At 31.4% G+C, this 24,571-nt stretch overlaps 1 protein-coding gene across 4 annotated transcripts in view; it reads left to right on the top strand.

Annotated features, from left to right (window-relative positions):
* The window catches only part of LOC136979196 (neprilysin-1-like), a 136,965-nt gene that overhangs the window by 45,776 nt on the left and 66,618 nt on the right, over positions 1 to 24,571 (top strand). For all 4 annotated transcript variants that reach the window (XM_067275142.1, XM_067275149.1, XM_067275162.1 and 1 more), the window contains exons 5-8: positions 5,858 to 5,941; positions 9,231 to 9,427; positions 17,761 to 17,883; positions 22,145 to 22,213. In XM_067275142.1, the coding sequence (XP_067131243.1) occupies positions 5,858 to 5,941; positions 9,231 to 9,427; positions 17,761 to 17,883; positions 22,145 to 22,213 (473 nt within the window). The remainder of the gene's footprint in view (positions 1 to 5,857; positions 5,942 to 9,230; positions 9,428 to 17,760; positions 17,884 to 22,144; positions 22,214 to 24,571) is intronic.

Below are 24,571 nucleotides of genomic sequence, written 5' to 3'. Positions count from 1 at the left end.
TCGCACAAAGATTTCCAAGCCGTGGAAAGCCCATCAGCGTCCCTATAATTAATGCATTGCGTACTTCTCTGCGCTCTGTGGATTTCCAATTTTTCGAAAAACTTTATTGCGTGTCTCGATCTAGTAGACCTGATGATAGAGGCTTGGTCCCAAAAGACCGTGATGCCCTGCTGCTTAGCATAATTGGCCAGGACCGTACTATCAACTGATTTTTCCACCGATCGTTTGTGTTCATTAATCCTCTTTTTTAAATTTCTCAAAGTTGCCCCTATATATACTAATTTAGAATCGAACCTATGATCCCTTAATGGTATCGAATAAATTCCTGTTAGTGAGTTACGCTCATACTTCATCTTATCATTCCTTAAAAGCTTGTATATAGTCGGATTGCGTCGATAAATAACTTGCAAATTCCTACTCCTGGAAATCCTTTTAACTAACGGCGTAAGAAAAGGAATGTAATCGAGGATCACTTTTTCTCTTGGTTGGTTTCTATTCCTCCCACGTGTTCGGTTATGGTCCTTCTTGATGAGAGCATCTATTTTTTCTGTTCTGTAGCCATGTTGCAAAGCCGTCTGTTGAGACTATAATTGTTGAAAGTCTTTAAGTTGTATCGGTATAAATTACTACAGGATTTTACAGCATGGAAAATCCGGAGTAATTTATACCCATTAAAGAACTTACAATACAATTAGGTATATCAACAGGCTTTGCAACATGGCTACAGAACAGAAAAAATAGATGCTCTCATCAAGAAGGACCATAACCGAACAGGTGGGAGGAATAGAAACCAACCAAGAGAAAAAGTGATCCTCGATTACATTCCTTTTCTTAAGCCGTTAGTTAAAAGGATTTCCAGGAGTAGGAATTTGCAAGTTATTTATCGACGCAATCCGACTATATACAAGCTTTTAAGGAATGATAAGATGAAGTATGAGCGTAACTCACTAACAGGAATTTATTCGATACCATTAAGGGATCATAGGTTCGATTCTAAATTAGTATATATAGGGGCAACTTTGAGAAATTTAAAAAAGAGGATTAATGAACACAAACGATCGGTGGAAAAATCAGTTGATAGTACGGTCCTGGCCAATTATGCTAAGCAGCAGGGCATCACGGTCTTTTGGGACCAAGCCTCTATCATCAGGTCTACTAGATCGAGACACGCAATAAAGTTTTTCGAAAAATTGGAAATCCACAGAGCGCAGAGAAGTACGCAATGCATTAATTATAGGGACGCTGATGGGCTTTCCACGGCTTGGAAATCTTTGTGCGATGATTTGGACTAAACATAGAAGTACGATAATCCTAGAGCTGATATTGGTCTTGTTTTAAGTCTTTAATGACGGATGAGGATAATTGTAAAGAAATACTGCGATAATCCGTGATTGGTTTAAACCGCATGTTTGTTTTTTGTTTCGTTTTTATTTTTTGTTTATTTTTATTTTATTTTTATTTGTTTATGAAATATTGGCATAATTTTGTAAATTACGATAATCCTGTTTATTTTATTTTATTTATTAATTAATTTATTTATTGTAATCGTACCGTTAATTTACGTAATATTTGTTCGAATTTCATATTTGATTTAAAGAAGTAACTGAAGATGGACGCTTAATGCGTTTGAAAACGTTCTTAGGATTAAAGAATTTTTGCTGAAGTTGGAATGGTTGTTTATTTTATTTTATGTAAACAAATATTCGTTGATCCTAATTTTGAATTTAGTATATTTTGGGGTTTCTTGGAGTTTCCATTCTTAAAACAAAGTCCCCAAAAACAAAATAACAACTAAAAATAACACCCAAACCATAAAATAATGATCGGACTTCAGCTTCTTACACTAGTATGTAAACTAGTTTTTTAAGATAGTATTATACCTTGTATATGATTTTATGTATTAAGTTTAAGTTTGTGTTTGCTTTCTTTGTGTTTTGGGCAGAAGCTTGTGTACTGGTGGTCCAGCACATGTTGGGCCAAGTATTGCCATGCGGAGATTTGAGACTGATATTCTGGGTACTGTGGAACTTGCTGTACATTGTTTTCTGTATATTAAACCATTGTTTCCTGTTAACAAGTGTTTTAAGTTTGTTTTCCTCAACCCAAACCAATAACAAAATCTTCACATCTCACACATTTTTCCTGCAAGAGTGAGTTGTGCTATCTTATTTCTATATACTTTGACACAACATATATTGGATATACCTAAAGATCCCTCAGCTAGAGGCTCACCAAACATTGATAATATTAAAGCAGAAGGATCTGTTACAGTTTGTCTTTCCTTTGCACAACTTCCCAACACTGAAGTAGATTGGTAAACAGTCAGAATCATCAGAACTGTCACTCCTTCCTTCCTCACCAGCATTGTGAAATTTATAACATCATGTGTTTATCGTGTGTTTAAACATTAGAGGCAAGAACTCCTTTCTCCATGCCGGATAATCTCCTTAGTCTTTTACACCAACTGTTGTTGCACTTGGAGTCCATCTCTCATTTCTTGTTTACTATATTCTGTTTTCTTTTCTAACCAACACTTGCATTTTACTTTCATCTGTCTACATCTGAAGATGGTCATTAATCATGTCAAAAAACATTAGCATTCCTTCAACTTCACCCATTGTTAAATGTGCATTGATTAATTCAATAATTCTTAATTTTTATGATGCCATTTGTATCATATGAAATTGTAGTAGTGACACAAATTAACACGTTTGACTGCATCTACGAGATGACTCGTAGTTACCGTTTCTGCCTAGGACGCCACCTACGAGTTATATCGTAGTTTGTTTCCTTGCCATATTTGTGCAGCTACGATGTAATTCGTAGTATATCAGTGTAAATATGAATAGATAGCTTCAGGGGCAAGAACAAAAAATCAAGTTTGGCTTACATGAACAGAACATTTATTAATAAATGAACAGAAAATATAATCATAAAAAGTTTATTCAAAATCGAAAGCAAAACAATATTTTTATTGTTTGTGATAATTTATAAAACAGAAATATAAATTTAAACGAACAGAAAATATTATAAAATGTTTATTCAAAATCAAAAGCAAAACGATATTTTTATTGTTTGTGATAATTTTTAAAACAATCTTCTACGCAAAGGGCTGGCTTCTCAAGACAGATTGGACAGAAATAACGCGTTTCTCGGCGTTTTTTAGCTTTGGTACAAATTCGACATGGCTTTGTCAGATGTTGTTTTTTCTGAGTAGATGGGATACTCTGTAAATAGTGAAGCTTCTGCAATTTAATTTTTTTTGAAACTGGTTGAATCTCTTCTCCAATCAACGCTTTGACGAATGCTTCTCTAAACTTTATAAGTTTTATTTTAGAAGAAGTTGCTTTTTGAAAGAGTTTGTGCGCATTATGTATATATATTTCTATAATATGTAATGCAACCTTTTTGGGCCATCTAATAGTCTTTCTTAGAGCTGTGTAGTACGATAGCATTTGATCTGATCGTCAATGCCAGACATTCCATGATTATAATCTCGAATTATATTCGGTTTCATCGAACATTTTCCATTGCGATTGAACACCTCTACCATTTCAACAACGTGCATGTTTGAAATGGTAAGGACTTCTCGTTTGTCTTTCCATTTACATACAGTAACAGGACCATTTCGCTGCCAAATAAACTCCCCCATCCTCACCAAAAATTTTGTCAGATTCTGAATCACTTAGATTAGTGTAGTAATCAAGTTGTTTTTTAGTCAGTGGTCTTTTCTTATCCATTTTGGGATATTTATAATTTGATTATAAAAATAAATAAAAAATAACACTCTCAAAAAAGACGTAAATGTGATGTGCTCGCCTCTATATCCGATTTATTACTAATGAATTTAGACGCACATCTCCGATTGGCTGTAGCGAAGTGACAGGACGAATCGTGTCTGTGCACGAATTAACTCGTAGTTTGGCTTTAGCGAAGAGCTTTCTGTTACATAAGCCAACTACGAGATAATTCGTAATACCTTTATTTTAAGAAAAACACATTCTATATGCTATTTGATTATTACTATATACTCTGATTAGAGTTTTTAATAATATAATATAATTAAATTAAGTTGGCGTTTTACAACAGAATCCTAAAAAGTCACGTGGCAGTCAATGTGTTAAACAGAAAGTAACAGGCACAAAGATATGACAAAATAGATTTTATTATAAATGATGCAACAATATGTATAACAGATACAGAAAGTAGTGATAACATAGCAATTCCCAACATGTATAACAAATACAAAAGAATGGCATAGCAATGCAACAATTCCTTTCACCTTATAGACCAACTTAATATTTCAAGTTATACACCATAGATTGATGATCTCAACTAGTTTTACATCTTTACACAAAACTTTGTAGTGCTCTGTCACTATAGTTATTTAGTTGTAATAAAAAATTTTTTAATTACATGTGATTACATAAAATCACATTCCGTTCTTAGCTGATATTGTATCAGGTTTTCCTTTTTGATTGGTTGTTATGCGTATGTATTTCTGTATCACCTTTTGGGATCACAACAGTTATGAATGCAGATTGGTCTAGAGAGGATCACGTGTCTAGTAATGTTCCTGGATGGTGGGGGTTATAAAAATATGTGTCACACATGTTAGAGACTTTGCTTTCTTGGACTCTTGAGACTGGATTGAACTTGCAAGCTCCCATCTGAACTAAATGAGTGGAGAAGACTTTGGGTAGAAATTGAACAGAATGATAGAAGATTGAACCGCTGTGTGCAAAAGGACAATCCAAATCCGTCAATCTGGATTTGGTCCCAACTGGCAAGTAGTTTAAATAAAACTATATGTAAGAATTAGGATTACTCATCAGGACAATTATTTCACCAATTAGGGACTTAATAATTTTGTTTGTTAAATAAGTTCGACCACGTGTTTATGAACAAAGAATATCAAGTTCGTCAAGTAATTGTATTAAGAGGATGCGACAACTAAGTATACCACCATGTAAATATTTGTATATAATTTAAGAAAAAGTGCATACTAGAAATACTGTGATTCAAAGCAATCTCTTTATATTTAGTGGATAAGATCAAGGCATTTGTATAGTTTGTAAGAATACTGTTTAAGTCCACTAGCTGTTTTGTCATTTTGATTCTTTGTTTTAGCATTAAATTAATTCTTGCCACCAACACGTGTCCTTTATTTGTAAAGTCCTCAATCGGGTTACCCCACCAACAGACTGGCTACATTCCGATATAGCTATAGTCAATACAACTTCCTAGATGGAAATGGATTATATTCTTCATTACTAAAATCTGTCCTTGTGATCTCATCCACTGAGCTCATTTCCTTCTCCAGGTTAAACTCATAAAGATCCACTTCCTTCTTTTTTTTTACACTGTTTGTCCTCTTAACAGTCAAACATGATGTGAAATAATGGCTATTGCAAATGTGTTCTCTCAAGCCAGTCCAAGAAGCCAAAAAAAGAGGAGGGAAGAAAAGAGTTGCAGATAGGAAACAGGAAATAAACTAAACTTATAAACTGTAGTAACTATACACACATAGAACATATATATTACATCATCATATAAATGAGTGCATACTTATAGATAGCATTGAACATGTAATATGATTATAATCTAAAAAGTTTATAATATAATTAAATTATTTGTAAGTTTTATTGTTTGTTTTATGTATTATTAAAAAGATTAATTGAAATGCCATATTTCAATGAAATTTTAAAATTCTGCTATATATATATTACTTATATATTAGTAATATATAGTCATTTTATTTAATTAATTTATTTATTAATTTTAATAAATTTATTTCAAAATAAAATTTTTTATGAATAATAAATACATACTGATCCTTTTTCATAATTTATTTTAGATATATTAGACAATTCTATGGTAAAAAATGCTTCTCAATTTATTAAATCTTCAGTTAATTTTTATCGTTCTTGTTTAAATTCAAGTAAGTAAATTTTACAAAATTATTATTATTTTATATATTTTTATCATCATTTACTTTTATATATTGTTATACATAAAAATAATAATACAGGAGATCCTCATTAATTCAAACTTGGATTGGTCGAAATCACATTAGTTCATAACTGTACTTTTGTCCCAGCTAGGGATATAGAGATTTACATGTTAAGGAATTCGGTTAGTTTGAAATAGGGCTACTTTGTAATTCAAAGTGAAAATTCTGTCCAAACTGTCACATGCATATTTTAATTTGTTCATTTAGATCAAAGTGCCTCCATTCTATTCTTATAGCATGGAGGCACTTCAATCTAATAATAGACCAAGAACAACTCTAATCTGGCCAATATGGCTTTGCTTTTATAGTAACACATTTTTGGGTGTCACCCTACACATGGACTACCCTTTTTTTCTCCTATTTCATAAAATACAGCCAGATTTCAGAACTTCAAGATTTGGCTGCAAATAACAAATAGAAATATTTGTAGGGCTCTAGGCTACTTCATTTGGGCAACTTACTACTTTTTCACATTTTAAAAATAATTTGGGCAACATTTTCGAGGAATTCTGCTTTACATTTTATAAAACCTATCTGGCAATCTGTGAGGTTCTCGCCTGACACATTCTGGTTACCTACAGTTTATTTATTATTAATAATTATTAGTTAATGAAAATAGCATTCTGTATATGTAGCCATATTCCTTTTGCTTAATAAATTACATTAGTTACATGGCATTTGGCATATTGTACAGAAATATCTAAATCTTGGATAATTCAAAATTTGATAATTTGAAGTTATGAATATTTTGTCCCCTAAATTTTGAACTAACAAGGATTTCCTGTATATATATTTTTAAACTTTACCAGTAGGGATTGCAGGTTTGAGTCCTGTTCCAGATAGATCTCTTCTTTGTAAAATATTCTAAATAATTTGATTTAACTAATAATTCATTTTCTAATCATCAATATTTGTATAAGATGGCCTATAAACTTACATAATTACACCCAGTAATGTGAAATATTTACACCATAGAATGAATGTTTTCAGAGATCTTATGTGTCCATCTTCTGGTTCTTAAGTGTTTTGAATGTAGAACAAGTCTTGTGCAAATGTAGAATATCATTTATAGTGAATGTTTTTTTAATTTCTAAAAATAGAACATCACATGTTGTAATCTTTAAATATCAGCACTTTTATATTGAAAATCTCTGAAAGCATTTATTCTATGGTGTAAATATTTTATATTACTGCTGGAGTTTGCATAAGTTGATAGTTTCTCCAGTTAAATAGTAGTTTTATGTAAAGAAGGCCATTCCTGCTTTAATATTTAAATATGTAACATATTGCATTATCATGTGTTATCTTGTAAGATTTATATAATCAAAAACTGATCATAAGAGACATTTCATTACAGAAAATATCTAAGTATATATACTCTTCAAACCTGTTAACTGGAGTTGTTCTATTTTTAGAATTGCAAACATTTTTGTTGCCCCTCCTGGGCTTTTCCTCAGGCTTTACCAAATAGACCGTTACTGTTTGAATAAACATTCGATATGAATTTCTTCCGAACACTATCATGTGTAACTGTTTCATAATTGTATTGCTCATTCTCCATAATCATCCTTTTAAATGCTGTTATCCAGCAAAATCTGCCATGCTACAGATAGGCCATTTCCTCCTTATAATTAATACATGTACTATTTATTCCCACCTTAAATATCTCCATGGCTTCTAGCCATTTCAGTTGTTGTGGGTTGGAGTTGGTTGTAATGATTTTCACCGCATGCAGGTCCATCGTTATCTCCTATTCCAAAGCACATGTTACTAGGGCCATTGTGTTTCTACTGTGCTGTATGCCTGATGATTCAGACATACAGCACAAAACATTTTGCAACCTCCAAAATCATAATGTTAATAATGCTGTGTAAAATATATACTAAAATTACCTTTGAATTATGTAGAAATTTTCACAAATAGAAAAAATTTATTAAAGTTTGTTGGAAACTGCTTACAAAAAACATGCCTTTAGATTGAGTTAAAAATTTAAAGAAAAAATGAACTTATATCAAACTTCTAACTTAAAAAGTAATTTTTGTTTTTTATACAGAACACACTACAAAATATTATTGTAAATTTTTATAAGATTTTGAAAACCAAAGATGGTCAATACTTCGTTCATTCAATCTGGTTATTATTTTAATAATGAAAAGTCCTGCTACTGGAAATGCTCTTTCCAATTCAATGGATGTGGGTGGAATCGTGTGTAATGCATTTAAGACAAGACAAATGTTACATGTTTTTTCACTCATAGCCTCGAAGATTTCTAGTTCATTTTTGAGATGCGTTGCAGTACTTCTTTTGCTTTCAAGTATTTTTGATTTATCTACTTGGGCTGCTTTAATAGAAACATCAAGCTTATAGCCCAATAATTTGGCAGTTTGTTTGTCTTGCAGACTTTGTACTCGTTTTTCTCCTTGCCCAATTTGCACAACCTGGCATAAAGCAGTTATTGAAGCTACTGGGCATAGTTAAGACAGCATCGGCGCAATTATTCACGATATTACAGGTTCTGACAAGTAAAGAATTTCAGAGTCTTGCCACAAATACATATTGATTATTGACAATCTGTGAGATGTCATAATAATCAAAAATTTAAAAAACTAATAAGCAGGCTTAAAATTAATAAATACAAATGTATTCTGATAGTTTATGAGTTAATTATACTTTCTGTTTGCAAAATTGCTTCAACCTTAATGCCAAAAAAGAAAAAAAGTGAACTTTTAAGAAATTTGTGTGATTTCCCTGAACAAGAAGAATTTTCTGGGTTAAAAAAAAACAACTGATATTCTGGGATCTTGAGATCCCATTTGAGAAACCCTAATTGTTCCTTTCAATGTCTTTAAACTGCAAATTCGGAGACAAAAACAATCTGTCTTATAGTTCTGTTTTGTCCTGTAGTGCAATTGCCAAGTGCATTTATTCTGTTTGTTCTTTTGATATAAATGAAAAAATAAATATGGGTCCAAGACACCAACATTATGAAAATTAAGTTGCTCACATACAATAGTATTTCCTCTGATCAGATACAACATAAAGTAAATGTATAATTGTTACAGTTTATTTTCTTTATAAGATAATTTGTCATTGACTATAATTTATTTTTAAACTGATAACTATCTATAGTCTTTGTTTTTTAATAGAAAAGTGTAAATAAAGATTAGTTGCTTTATAAATATATTAATATCTTAAATATTTAAAATCTTTGTTATAGAAAACAGTGATATAAAAGACAACTTTTTACAAATGATGAATGAAATTGGAGGATGGCCTCTTACCAATGATAGTTGGCAACCATCTGAATACGTTTATAAATATATAGCTAATGCTATATCAATACTAAAGATTGAACCTTTATTTAAAGTGGACGTAAAACCTGATGACAAAAATACAACAGTAAATATTATTAGTGTAAGTATATTTTTCAGATTGTAAATGTAAATTCTTATAAATTACATTATTGTGATGTTTGTTACGAGACATACTGGATCCCGCGAGCAGGGTGGTACAATAAATAAACTTTTATAACAAATTTTAGCACAAAGTATTCTATTTATTCACAACGAACTGGTTCTTTTTACAAGAACCCAACTTTACGACCTTATCCTAGTCAAAACACACAGGCATTGAACATTTTATAATCAAACCAACAAAAAAAAATTTTTTAGCACGTGACAAATGAACGTGGGACAATCTAACTTACTCTAACTTAAAACCTAAACTTACAACTATCTTATAACTAAAGGAAATGAAAAAAAAAGATGGAAATTAATTAAGGATAAAGGATAGAGAGGAAGACTAGAAAATACCCGGGGTTTTATTGAATTCATGAATCTTGGGGTAAAACACCTTCTCCGATTCTTTTCTCCTTTTATATTAATATTCTTTTGATTTCTCTCTCTTCATAGACCTTCTTATCTTTCACTGGTCTCGATATTCTACTTAGATGTTTGCTGTTCTCCACTTCTTTCTCAGATCCCTCAGCACCTTGCAGTTTCTCATATTCTTTTACGCACTCTTGAGCACTGCTTTCCTCGTGCCTCTTCTTCAGGATTTCACCACCAGAATGAATCTTCTCCAGCCGCTTTGCCTCCAGGCTTAACCCCCTCTTTTGTTTTTCACATGTTCTAGAAATTGGTAGTCTTACCCCCACGGGAGAAGGATTAAGAAAGAATGTTCTAGAAAGAATTTTAGAACAAAGAAACAGGAAAGACTTAAAACTAATAAATAAAAGTACAAAAAAATATGTACAAAAATATGACAAGAACCAAACATGGCTGATGAACAGCATTAATATTTTCTGTGAATTTCTACATACAGACTGTTATATGAGAATTTTTGTTTCTTGTGAATATTCTTGCTTCTTGTCTGGATTAATACTTCCTGATGTAGCCCAAATTTGGCTGATTTGCAAAGATTTTTCACACATTGTAGGTTAAGTGATGAAATGGAGTCAGAGATCAGATCAGGTTCAAAAATATATGCTATATTAGTATTGGAAATGTATTTTGGACTTAGTCCTTCATCAGTCCAAACAGTAAGCATAGACGACTAAATCATATAATATTACAGAAACTTATTTTTCAGTTGCATAATATTTCAAGTTATTTATCAGACATTTAAACCATACCTATAAGTGGAATTTCTGGTATATATGTTATGGACAAAGTGATTAATTGAGCATTATTCATAATGACTGGGCATTATGCATAATGACCAAAAAGGGTGCACAGTGTGATAAATATTGATGAATTTATGAAATTGACCAGTCATTATGAATACTGCTATCACCTAGTTGGGCAAAATGATAATAAGTTGAGGAGTGATCATCCGACATATGCTAGCCAATCAGCACTCGCATCTGAGTTGTGTGTGTGTATTGTGTTTAGTACTGAATTTTAAATTTTATTAAAAAAACTCCACTTATTTCATTTAGAAATATTTATTTTTGTGAATTATTTCAAAGTACTATTAACTGATATTTTTCTGGTAACATAGAAGTAACTTTTATTTTTGACTTTCACTTTTTGTATCATTGACAAATACACTGATTTTGTAAAAATTTTATTGTTCTCACCTTTTTCTGCTATTAACTCGTTTAATCGGTTGTTGAAGCGATTATTCATATTACTTAATGATTCCTCCGTGATCATTACTTTTGTCAGAGAAGAAAGATTAACTACTGGTCACATAAATTTAAAATTCAGTACTAAATGCGGTACGCATGTGCAACTAAGATGTAAGTTCTGATTGACTAGTGTATGTCGGATGATCACTCCTCAACATATTATCACCACCTTGCCCAACTAGGTGGTAGCAGTTATTCATAATGACCGGTCAATTTGATAAATTATTGAAATTTATTACAAATTTTGTTGGTCATTATTTATAATGCCCGCATTAATCACTTTGTCCATAACATATATACATAACAAGATGACCATATTTTCAACAAAATTGGTAACTAAAGACGGTACATTTATCTATTTAATTTATATATATATATATAATAAATATAATTTATATTTACAAAAAATTAAAAAAAAGACAAAATTAACAAACAAAATTAACAGAGTTATATAATTTTTTATCTTCTGAATAACAATTTTAAATCAGAAAGAACACACAAGTAAAAACAATAAACAACAACTTTACCAGAAAACTGGAACTGTACATGTAGAGTAGAAAATCACATCTAAATGCAAAATTTTCAGCAAAGAAACTCTTAACTTCAATGCTGGAATGTTTTCAGCCACTATTTTATGGCCCTCTTCAGGAAATATAAAACAGAAAAACCGTTCTATAAATAGAATGTAGCTGCCTTCTAATTTTAAAAGTTTCAAATAAATTAGAATAAAGGCTGTGACATTTCATGTATGATGTATATTTTATGAGTCTAAATAGTACTTCCATGCATTTGGTACATGAATAGCATCCATGTTGATGCAGACTCCACTCCTGTCTGCCCTGTAGATCTCTACCGCTTCTAATATTTTGCCAGTTGAAGACCTTGTGTATTAACATAGCTTGGTCTAAACAGGGAAAAATCCCTGGATCGCTGGCATAATGTGCCTGAGCTGTATTAATGTTTCCTTTTTGTACGTCATATTTGTGACCTTTTAGCCTGGCTTGCAACAATCTGTATGTGGATCCTATATATGATAGTATTTTGTCAAATCTATTGTCCTGTAGTAGGATATGATAAATCCCAGGAGCTCTTGTATCCTCAATGCTGTCTTTGCATTAGACAGAAGGCGGAAAACATTGGATTTCCTTTTGTACGTTATGAGTATGTTTAAATCTTTTGCAACCCTCCTGTATATGTGATGAAGGGATGGTTCGTAGTTTAGGACCACCCGATTAGTGTCTGTTTTGTTTACATTAGGTGTGATTTTCTGCTCCACAAGTAAAAAATTAATTGTACACAATAGTAGTTGACAAGTAAAATGGTGAAGCCATTTTTGGGACAAGACTGTCTCAGAGAGTGCAAGTGATGCATGTGCAAATCTTGCACTTGCACCTGTTTGTAGAAACGGTCTCAGCGTTTCATATTTTGTTTTGACCCAGTTGTTGGTTTCCTGACTACCTACAAGTCTGGTTTCTTCTGTGCACACATGATTTGGGCACCAAATACTCTATGCCAAATTGCAACACCTGACATGTACTCCTTCATACTTCTAAGGTGTGCAGCCATTGACAGCAGTGTGATTTTAGAAACGAGACATTGTCTTGTCAAAAATTCATCAGTTTCAATCATTGCAATAATAACAACTGAAATAATAACTGAAATAATAACAACTGAAATAAAAATTCAGTAAAAGTAATGAAAAAATAATAATAATATTTTAAAAATACGATGGTATGAATGCATAGAAATCAGTGGTGTGTCGTGAGATTTCATGATAGGGAAACTGTGTTTCTGTAAGAAGCCGACTTCTAAGGGTAATTGTGGGTCAGTGATGGTCTAAGGTCCATTCATATATGTTTGTTTGATAAGCCAGTAAAAACCACAGACTTCTCTAAATGTATTTTAATACATTATCTGATGTACTTAATAAATAAACAAGTTCAATATAATTACCTCTGTTATTAGATTCAATAGATTCCCTATGCCCTCTAAATGCCAATTCTTGCTTTGATAGAAAACATATAACATCTATTAATTTAGATATATCTATTAACTGCAACTATCTTATAATTTCCAATATATATTTTATATTATTTACTAATGTTAAATTCTATTCTGCTTTGATTTCCAATTGCTTTAATTTTACAAAGAATCGATGTGACATTTACAATTTTCATGTCTTTTGCCAGCTATACTCAAATTATTTAAATTGTCAAAGCCATTCTTATTCCATACACTAATTTCAATAATAATAGGCAAGACCAACAAAACAATTTTTGCATTTTTATGTATCCACAAAGCCATTTTATGTCTTCATAAATTTTATCATGAAAATGTCAAACAAATTTTTTTGTTGAAGTATTTATATTTAATTTAGGCATTGGTCTTTCTTTTTTTAACAATGTTTTCTTTTTCATTATATGGTCTTGAGAGCCAAAACTTTTTTAAAGTAAATTTTCAATATCGCAATTACATTCTGAATCACTAATCATGATATAAGAGTTAAATTAAAAATAAAATTATAAAAAAACTTACTCAGTGAAATAAAATGTGTGGTGGATATATATACCTAGTAGAAAATTCTTTAATTGTATGAATATACTTTTAAAGAAAATTATAATTATAATAAATATAGCTTTGTAAAGAAATGTACATAAAAATAACATAAAATCTTCTTTACTTTTTAAGATTTAAAAAATAAAGATGATTTAGTCACTTAGTCAAATAGCTCCCTACCAGTAGCTAATGGATGGAATCAGAGACAGTCCTAGTAGGTGCAGTGCGTGCATGCACGCAGGCTGCCAAATCCCGAGGGTACTGATACCGATCAATGTCAAATGCCTCTTTTGTTGCATCACTAGTATATCTTGTTGCTGAGTATTAAATAATTGAATCCAGAGAATCACTCGGCATTGATTAAATTTAATGATCTCAAAATTAATCCAAATTCTGGACATACAATCATTCACGCTTACTAACTATGATATATAATTTCTCTGGGACCAGTCATAACAACACAACTGATGGGTTTACAATTTGCCGACAAATAAAGGAGCTTACTCTAACTTATGTTTAACTTAACTAAATTACACTAATATTGGGTCCAAAAATTAAGGGGAAGATAAAAAGAATCATAATTATATAGGAATTATAGGAAATGAAAGGTTTAAAGGAGTGATCGGGGATAAATAAATGAAACCTCGGATCCGTTCCTTAGTAATCGTCTTCTTCCTGTACTCGTCCTTGCGTATCATCTGTCCTGCTCTCACCTCGTCTCGAAAAAGAATGTATTACCTTTGTTCGAAGCTTCCTCTTTTCTCTGCCAGTAACCCCTTGACCAATAAGGTGTCACCCCTTTTGTTCTATAACAAAACAGACCATATGGGTTAACCAATTACGGAGTGGTTAGAGGAACAAAATGCTGGAAGTATAGTTTTCCACAGGAAGATGATATAAGAAAAATAAATAATAAGGCTTAATTGAGCCACAACCTTAAAGGACGTGACAGGGTTGTTGTAAATTTTAAACATTTTTCACCATAGCTGTAAAAATATACACATGTTAAACTTAACAGATTGTTTGTCATTTGTTTTCTAACTAATTCGTTTCAAGACCAGGTCCATGAAAATTTCCAAAATTTACAACTTTTCAGTCACTCTCATTGAACTGGAAAAATTTCTGTCTTTATTACATCTAATATTACGAAGAAATCAGTCCCCACTGTACTTGGCTAGAGATTGGTTCAGTTAAGCTTTTGTTTAATTAAGTAAAATTCTGGCTCTTTCACAGCAGGGTTTTATTTATGTCCCTAATTTCCTAATCTCTGAATTATTTAACTACTTCTTAAGTATAAATAAATTGAAACTGGCTACTTTGTACCTGAATATTTGTGTATTGGGAAAGAAGTGGAAAGACAAATTTTTATGACAACGAATACATAAATCATAAATTTAAGGTATATAAATTCTAGAGCTGTTTTTGTACCTAGTGTGCATGTGCATGTGCATCTCATTCATTAAATTTAGTTATAAATGATGCTGCCAAAGTAACAGTTAATTTTTTAACATCGTATAATAATTGTACATGTTTTTTTCTGCATCCCCTTATAGACAGGACATACTAAATCGTAATATCACCGGTTTAACATTGAAATCCATAACTAATATAAGATGGGAGAGCAGAATAAAAACAGAATAAATATATCAAATATTTTAATGAATTTTTTAAAACTCCTGTCAACTATACAGAACTATCATAAAAACATACCGGTAAATTCCTATTGGTTGGGTTGTTATAAATCTACTCGCTATTCACATAATGAGGCAAGGGAGGCCAAATATCTCGCAGGCAGGTGGCTAACAGCCTAGAACCAATCCTAGATAGAATCATTGGAAGCAATACGGTGTATAGCTTCTACCAGCTAAACTACGTGAGATTGGTGCTCTGTAAAGCGCATGCACAAATGCCTATAATTACATCATTCAGACATTTTTGCCTTGGAAGCTGTCCTGTATTCAACAACATGGCATTTCCATTGGAAATATGCATATAAAAATTTATATTCAAATATACAATTGCAATCTTATCGTTTTTTTCACATGTATAAAATTTGTAATATGATACATAATGCAGTTATAATAAAATATAAATTTTAATTAATTCAAAGTATGTTAAAATATGAAAATGGTTGCACACTATGTATTTACTTTTACAATATTTACAATATTTTAGAAAATACAAGGGAAGCAGCACTTCCACCATTTCCAAGGATGACAAGCCACTGATAGAAATAATTAATTATATAAAAATTTTAGAATAAATGAAAATGTTGCATATCAACTTCTGAAATCATAATACCCTTACATAGATCCTAAATGGCATTATTATCTTTAAATTGTTTATAAAAAAACTAAATTTGTAATATTGGTTCATCTTTGTGCACGGCTAAGTGGAAATACTTTATAGAACTTTTTAATCAACTGTGTTTTTTGACAAGACTATGTCTCATCTCTAAAATCACACTGCTGTCGGCTGCACACCTTAGAAGTATGAAGGAGTACATGTCAGGTGTTGCAATTTGGCATAGAGTATTTGGTGCCCAAATCATGTGTGCACAGAAGAAACCAGACTTGTAGGTAGTCAGGGGACCAAGAACTGGGTCAAAACAAAATATGAAATGCTGAGACTGTTTCTACAAACAGGCGCAAGTGTGAGATTTGCACATGCTTCGCTTGCACTCTTCAAGACATAATCTTGTCCAATTTTGTATTATATATAACGTAAAATAAACACATACAAAATCAGACAAAATTATTCTGACCTGAAGATTTGTTTATAGTTTGAAAATGTTAACTCAAATTTGTCACATTAAATATTACTGGAAATTAGTTAAGGTTCCTTGGTGAATGTATTTTTTGATGATTTAATTAATATTAGCCTTACATCCAAAAATTCCAACTATTTGAATTCATTTGTGTTAAGAATGGCATTCTATACTATTACTAAATATCATTTTTGGCAATTGTTTCAAATTTACTATTTTCATTTTTATAGTTAAATTTTTCAGATTTCAAAAATTCTAATGTTATAAATTAATTGTGGTACCTGTACATGTACATAAGAATTTGTGAGGGGCTAGCTGGGAGTTTTGAAAGTACTCATATATTACTTAATCTGCTGTCCAGTCGGAAAAACTGGCCCACAGAGTCGAAGGATGGCTTCCTAAGACTTTAATGAGAATCAGGAGTCTGTAAGAATCCCGTGTAAGTTGTTTTTCCTGACACCAGCCTAGTTATAGCATTAGGCATGCTAATATTTATTTGCGAGGAATTTCGAGTGGGAGGGTTGTGAGTAAGTGGAAAGTCTATCTGCTCGGATTTGAGTCAAGAATGAGGCCATATTAAAAACATTAACAAGAATTTAATAAAATTTAAAAGAACTGAAAACAAAAATTAAGAGATCTCCAATATCTTATAACTACTCTAATCACAAGAGAGAGCTTGCAATAGTTCTGTTGTTATATACTACCTCATCAAAATCTGATGATTATGAAGTATGTTCTTATGGATTTGGAACAACAGAATTTTAGTCAGAGTTGTTTAGAGAAACAGTGGATATCTGTAACAGCAGACTGGAGTGATGACTTCCTGTTTTATAATGGATCTTCTCTTCTCAAGGATTGGTGGCAAACTCCGTCTTCTAAAAACTGTGCTTATGTGGCCAGTTTAGATTTCGTTGTGAACCTCTGATGAACTGCACGAAAAGGCAGAAAATCTACCCCTTTTTATAGGGATGGCAGGGTAACTGACTCAACATCATAGGACAGTAATTTTTAGTCAGTAACAAAAAGGAAGTTTGCTTCCTCCCTTTTTCGGAAATGAAAAATGTGCATCCTTTTTGTTAAAATTTTATCAAAGAAATAAAATATTCTGGTATAATATTTTATAATAATTAATCTCCAAATATTCAGAATCTCACAAATTTGTCAGTTTTTAAAATTTTTTTCTATACTTTTAAATATTTGTTGAATGCTATGTAAATTAAGTTTATTAATGAAGTTTAATTTAATACCTATATATTTTTATTTATCCATGATAAAATATATTTTTACTTCCAGATTTCTCAGCCTGCACGGATAAATATATCCGATGTGATAAAATTTTTAGAGTCATTAAAAATAAATTCAACAGATCATGAAAATGATATAGAAAATATGAAGAAATTAGATCAAATAATAAAGGTAAGTCTTTAACATTTTAGAAATTGTTTTAGTTTCTGATTTTGTAATGTTTAAATAGCCACCACAGTCTTATGTGTGGTGGCTATTTAAACATTACAAAAGTCTCAAAGTAAGACTTGCTTAACACAAGTATGATATCAGTAAAGGAAAATACAGCACCACCCTAGCCAGGTATGCCGCAGATAACGACATTCAAGTCCATTTATACCAAGCTTCCATCAAAAGACAATCTAAACATGATGACCAAATAAGGACACTGGAAGCTCACAAAATATTTAAATATTTAAATCCATAAAGAGCAGCTGTTGCATTAATTTCAAAGAGGAAGGACAAGTATCTTACGCATGGCAATCATTATACCTAAGGAAGCAGTCAAATTTAAATTTGATTTAACCAATTTAAAATAATATTTTAAATTGAATTTTTAAGAGAATTAGTTGAAAAATTCTTGTTTATACGTTTTTAAATAATTTTTAAAAACGTTCTAATTTTTGCATTCCAATTTAATGAATCCTGAAGAAGATCTTCTAAGTAGATCAAAAACGTTAAGGTTGCAATTGATTATCGCATTTGCAATTAATTATCCTGGAATTTCTTTAAAGGTTTAATTTGTTGCTATTTTGTATAATATATTCCAGGCTTGAAGAGTTTGAACTAATGTTTAAATATTAAGAGTTTTTTCATTCTGCAACTTCTACCCGTTAACTTCTGTAAATAATGAATGAAAGAAGTTAACTACTTTTAAATTTAGAATTTACTGGGTGCTTTTAATTAAAATATGTCTATTCATTGTTGTCTGGAGAGCTATTCAGCAACCAAATTTGGTATTGTAACATTTCGGGACATGCAGAAGACATTTCCATAAAAAATTAGTACTAAAAATTACTACTTTTGGTACTGCAAGCACCAAACAAGTTATTTATACAAAATGCTCATGCTATATGAAGATCTTAGAAATATATAGGTACAGCTCAATGTGATCCCCATCCTGAAGATATAAACCTGAAGTTAATAAACAGTGTTCAATGATTGACTATAATTTATCTTCAAGGTGTGATGCTCTTCACAAACAGTGTGATACTGTCTTTCAAGACTGCCAAATTTGCAACATAAATCACACTTTTCAAGTGTCTTCATAAGCAGAAATTACACAAATTAGGATCTGGAAAACAAAGTGGCCAGGTGATAGGAAATGTGACTAAACATTATGTTATTGTGATATGTTCAGAAACTGCCATATGCAGTATCCAATATGTGAAGGCAATCTATCTTGCATGAAAGTGTACTCAAGGCATTGTTGTTTCACTTGGGATTCAACAAGTGTTCAGCATCTACAAATATCTCTGGGTTGTTGTAGAGCATGTCACTAATAGCTTTGAAAAAAAAATCCAAGAATAAATATGGTTATGAATTCAACTAGATTGTGATTTTGGCCAAGTGCAGTAGAATCTGCTGGAAAACAAGAGAGTTTTCTATTCAACAGGTGGGCCAAAATATGACAATTATGTATTCACTGTCCTACTAAGGTGAAACCTGTTTGTTGCTCTACTGGATGTCTAAAGGCCACAACTAGGGTTTGCAATCCAGCAGTGTTTTGAATCCAGCTGGATTTTTGCTGGATTGAAATCATTCCAGCTGGATCCAGCACGGATCCAGCATGGATGTATTTTTGGTACAATAAAGTGTTATCTGTCTATCTATCTATCCTGCAATTTATGTTTTTTTAATGAAATAAATAAAACATTTAAAAAAAAATACTTAAGAAACTTTTATTATTTAGACTGGTCACTGTAAATCAGTAAAACTTACACATTTAGGTAGTAAACTTAACTTTGGTTTGGTTTAATACTTGAGATAGAGATAATTAACTTCAAATGTTTAGTTAGATTATAAATATAATGTAATCTTTAAGTTAAATAATAGCAAAGGTAATTCTACTGATTAATTTATATTAATATATTATAATAATGTAAGGACGGATAATCAGTGGCTAAGTGGCTATCAGTCTTACCAGTTTTCATATATAGGCTCTACATATTAGTCTGTAGTTATTTATAAGTATATAAAACTATGAACTGGAAGTAGAATAAGTTAAATAAACTACACCTTTATCAATCCAGCAAAATTTAATAAAATAATAACGTTTCCAATTGTTTTTAACGATCTTCCTCGGTTACAAAAAAAATAGAACATTAAATATACCAGTAGAACATAAAATGTGTTCGGAATAAATATAAAAATTAACAGAAAACGCCCAAACGGACAAAATATAGATAAATAAACAAAATAAATAGCAGAAAAAAATATATACAGTGTGTTTTTTTTAAACTGACAGTACTCAGAAACATCTGTAGAGCAAAACAGCCGGACTGTCGCCAAATTTGGTAGAGTGACTAAGGATGACATGGAAAAGAGGTAGAATTTAGGTACTACTTTTTTTCTTCGCGGAATCTTCCGCGAGGATTTGGCGCTGTTGTAGCGAAAAAGCTACCAGCACTTCACTGAAGAAAGGGTTATCAGTCGCTTTTTTCCACTTACATGGCCGCCTCGCTCCCCGGATATAACCCCATGTTACTATTTCCTGTGGGGTTACTTAAAGTCCAAGGTCTATCTTGGTAGTGTCCCAAACTTGATGACTTTGAAGGGCAACATTTCTCAAACTGTGATGAACATTCCTGCAGACATGTTACGTTCGGCCATATAGAACACGGTGTTCAGGATGCAATGAGTTGTCCAGCAGGACGGTGATCACATTGAAGAAGGGAGAAGGTTATTTGCTGATTAATTAAACTTTCGTTATTACACTGAAACCGCTGTCTGATTATTTATTCGTGTGTTTGTTAATTGCAGCTGGATTTTATGCAGATTCTTAGCTGTTTTGCTACAACAGCGCCAAATCCACCCCTACCGGCAAATTTGGGCACTACTTTTTTCTTCGCGGAATCTCTTTCCCATGTCGTCCTTAGTCACCCTCCCAAATTTGGCGACAGTCCGGCTGTTAGATTGCTCTACAGATGTTTCTGAGTACCGTCAGTTTAAAAAAAAAACACTCTGTATATAAGATACAACAAAACCAACATTGTCCGTTAATAACATTAATTAATGTAAAAGGATCTCCACATGGTAGACAATAAGTCCGCATCTCTATGGTTTATACAACCAGTTGTCATGTGCGCCTTGCAGATTTCCAATCTCTCAAGATGTTTGACCGTTTGCCTATTCGTCGTCGTTTTTATAATTGCCGCTTGATCCCATTGGACGTTAACATCCTGCTGTCTTTCCTATGATGCCAGCGCAGTGTTGTCAAGGTTCTTACTGATTGTATATTTGTGCTCTTGAGCCTTTGTTTTAAACTGCGCATCGTTGCACCCACATAAACAAGCTTGGAATTGAAACGTTGGTTCTGTAAAGGCACCGAATATATACCCGTTGTTGAAGTTTGATCCTCTTTCCCTTTAGCGTTTCTTAAAAGTTTGAAAACAGTGGGATTACGTCGGTATACAATACGAAAATTATCAGACCTGGCAGTACATCTATGTATCTTGTTTAAAAAAAATGGGATGTAATTAAGCACTATTCTTTTTATATTTATTCCAAATACATTTTATGTTCTATAGTTAATGTTCTATTTTTTTGTAACTGAGGAAGATCGTTAAAAGCGATTGAATACGTTATTATTTTATTAAATTTTGCTGGATTGCTTAAGGTATAGTTTATTTATAAGTAATTTAATTATTAGTGTTAGTAAAGTAGTGAGTAAGCAATTAGTAGCAGTCTAGTAGTTAGCATAGTGGCAACGCGACGACGTAGACTTTTGCGGCATTATTTAGAAAGTATTTGAGTATTTGCAAGATCAGCATTTGAGTATTTGCGGATCCGCAGCGCTGGATCCAGCACGAAGTGCTGGATCCAGCAGGCCGAAGAATGCGCTGGATCCAGCTGGATTGCTGGATGAAGGGATCCAGCAATTGCAATCCCTAGCCAATGAAATCTAATTATATACTTTCATCTTATTTAATATTTTGTCATATATTTAATTTTGAGAACATAAAATTATCAAAAAATATATTTATTATCTATTACTATATATTATTACAATGCAAACGGGGCATAGATTCATATGTATTGTACTGTGCTTATCATATATTTAAAAATCCAATTTTCTTACTGTTTATTAAAAATGCTCACTCATATTTAAATACTTCATAAACAATTTATAAAATATAGTATATAAATTATAAAAAACAATTTATTTTCACAGGAAGCCAGTGAGAACAATTCAACAAGTGAAAAATTAACTATTCTTGAACTTATGAACAAAACTAATTTTGTAAGTTTTTAATTGTTGTTTATTTCAAATATTAAATTTGATATCAATTAATTAACCATAACTATGATAAATAAGAATAATTTTTTGATAATTAAATTTTAATTCTGCAATTTTGTATATATGAGGGCAGGATAGAAGTGTTGCAAATTCATAGATAGTACTAGTAAAAGTTTTTATATAAGGATATGTTCTGTTATGTATTAATGAATCACTGGTAACGTTTTATTGTATTTTAACATTTGGTTTCATTTTGGTGGTATTGAGAAGTAGTCATTGTAGTGTTTTTTCTTAATATGTTAAGTATTGAATATTCTCAGTCATAAAATATCTTATAGAAAAGTTATCAGTAAAGGAAATAAGATATGGCAAACACATTGGGTGAGGATACCCCCGTTTCATCATGACAATGCACCTACCTGTACCAGCAGTGTTATGACTTAAAAATTGGAAAAGTTAAAATTCAAAATAGATGACTACCCACTTACTTTCCAGACTTAAGTTTCCATTATTTTTATGTATTGCCAAGTTATATACATTTTTACAAGCAATAAATCTTTATAAACTAGACTTCTCCCTATGTTGAAACTTGGACACATGTTCATTGTACAACTAGCCAATCTGACCTTTCTAAGAAGAGAGATCCTTGGGTTTGAACAAGCTAATCTATATCAAAATTTGTAGTCAGGCCAGTTTGAGGCTATTGAGTATACTGGTGATAATTCTTCTGTAAAACTCTGCAGTTGTCCAGTGGAGTTCTCTGATCACAAGGAACATTTTTGTTTGGCATTCAGGTCTACATCAAAATATGCAATGACTCTGTTTGACATTGAGTCACTTCACTAGTAAATGTCATTTTTCTTTAAAATGTGAGAGATGTGCAGTAGACTATACGAGTAATACAGATGAAATTTCAATAAAGTTATCAAAACAAGACACATCACTACAAAAATACACAATTAGAAAAATAAAAATGGTTGCATTCTAGTCTTGAATAGTCACTGGTACTGGTGCACTCATACTTCTGTAAAATTTTGCAGTTGTTTAATTGAGTTGTTCAGTGACTCCTCACTTCCTTGCCTTTGGAGAATATGCAGTTGTGCATTGCATTAGGTAAAGTTGCTTTAAAGAAATCAGAAAAACATGCAAATGACTCCTGTTTCAAACTAATGCCATCTTGATGGGGCACTTTTTGTTTCATCTTGACTTCAACCAATATCAATACATTAGCTGGATTGATCAATCTTTAAACTATATTTTGTTTCCATACATACAAAACAACTTTGCACAACTAACAAAGTCTGGCTAGATGTTATACATGTTTTTAAATTTGTGAAAGTGATTCAAAAGCAAAGAATAAGAGAACAGAATATTATATAGCCTTTACTGCCTAAAGCAAAGAGTAGAAAGACGATATTCTTTTCTAGTGGTGTTCTAACAGTGGTTTCCAGACTGTTTTTCCTATGAGCTTATTTGAACATTAACAAATTTTTTCAATCCTAACATTGAATCTATACACAAAAGAATTTATTTGATAAAATTGCACTTTTATTTAACATTTTATTTCTAACTTTTTTCAAAAAATAACTAACATAAAATAATTAAAAACAAATTGAATTAAATTTAAAAAGTTACTTAATTTAGCCATTTTAAGTGGTCTTGCATTTTTTTACAAAGCTTGTTAAATTGAGGTTTAATTGTTGAAACAGTTGGCCAGATTTCTTTTGAAGAATGTAATGTTTTTCAATGTACATTGGATGATTTGTTTCAAGCTCTAGTTTTGTAAAGTTTCACTATAAATTATACAAAATTGTTGATATTCATTATTTTATTTCCTTAAAGAGAAATTATGCCAGATTAGATCAGGCAATATTACTGCTATTATTAATAATTAAATGCTAAGTAATTTGGCTCAGAGTTGGATGTTACTGCTAACATCTACCTATCTAGTCTTATTTATAATAAACTGCACTTAAATGTATATAAAATAAAACATCTATAAATTTTGCTGTTGTTTAAACTAATTTTTTCTTATCTAACATTGCTTATATTTTCTTTGGCAGTCAAAAATTACTAAATATCCATAAATTAACCAAATTTGCTAAACAAAACGTAGCAACTGCAAAATTCCTAATATCTGCACTAGCTTTCTGATATGAAGTGCAAAACTTATTGCCACCATAGTCAGTGTTGTTGATGTTAGTCAATGCTGATATTGGAACTTCATACAAAATTTATAACATTTGATTTGTATATTTTATTACAAACTGTAAAAAAAATTTTAAAGATTTTTAAATGGGAATAATGTTTATGAAAAGAAGTTTGTGATCTCATTAAAAGAATTGGTGAACTCATTTGGAG

The sequence above is a fragment of the Centruroides vittatus genome, unplaced genomic scaffold (assembly GCF_030686945.1).
Source record: "Centruroides vittatus isolate TY-2023 unplaced genomic scaffold, ASM3068694v2 contig_1154, whole genome shotgun sequence".
NCBI classification, from domain to species: domain Eukaryota; kingdom Metazoa; phylum Arthropoda; class Arachnida; order Scorpiones; family Buthidae; genus Centruroides; species Centruroides vittatus.
Note: the sequence above shows the minus strand (reverse complement) of the source record. Positions and strands in the feature narration are given on the sequence as shown.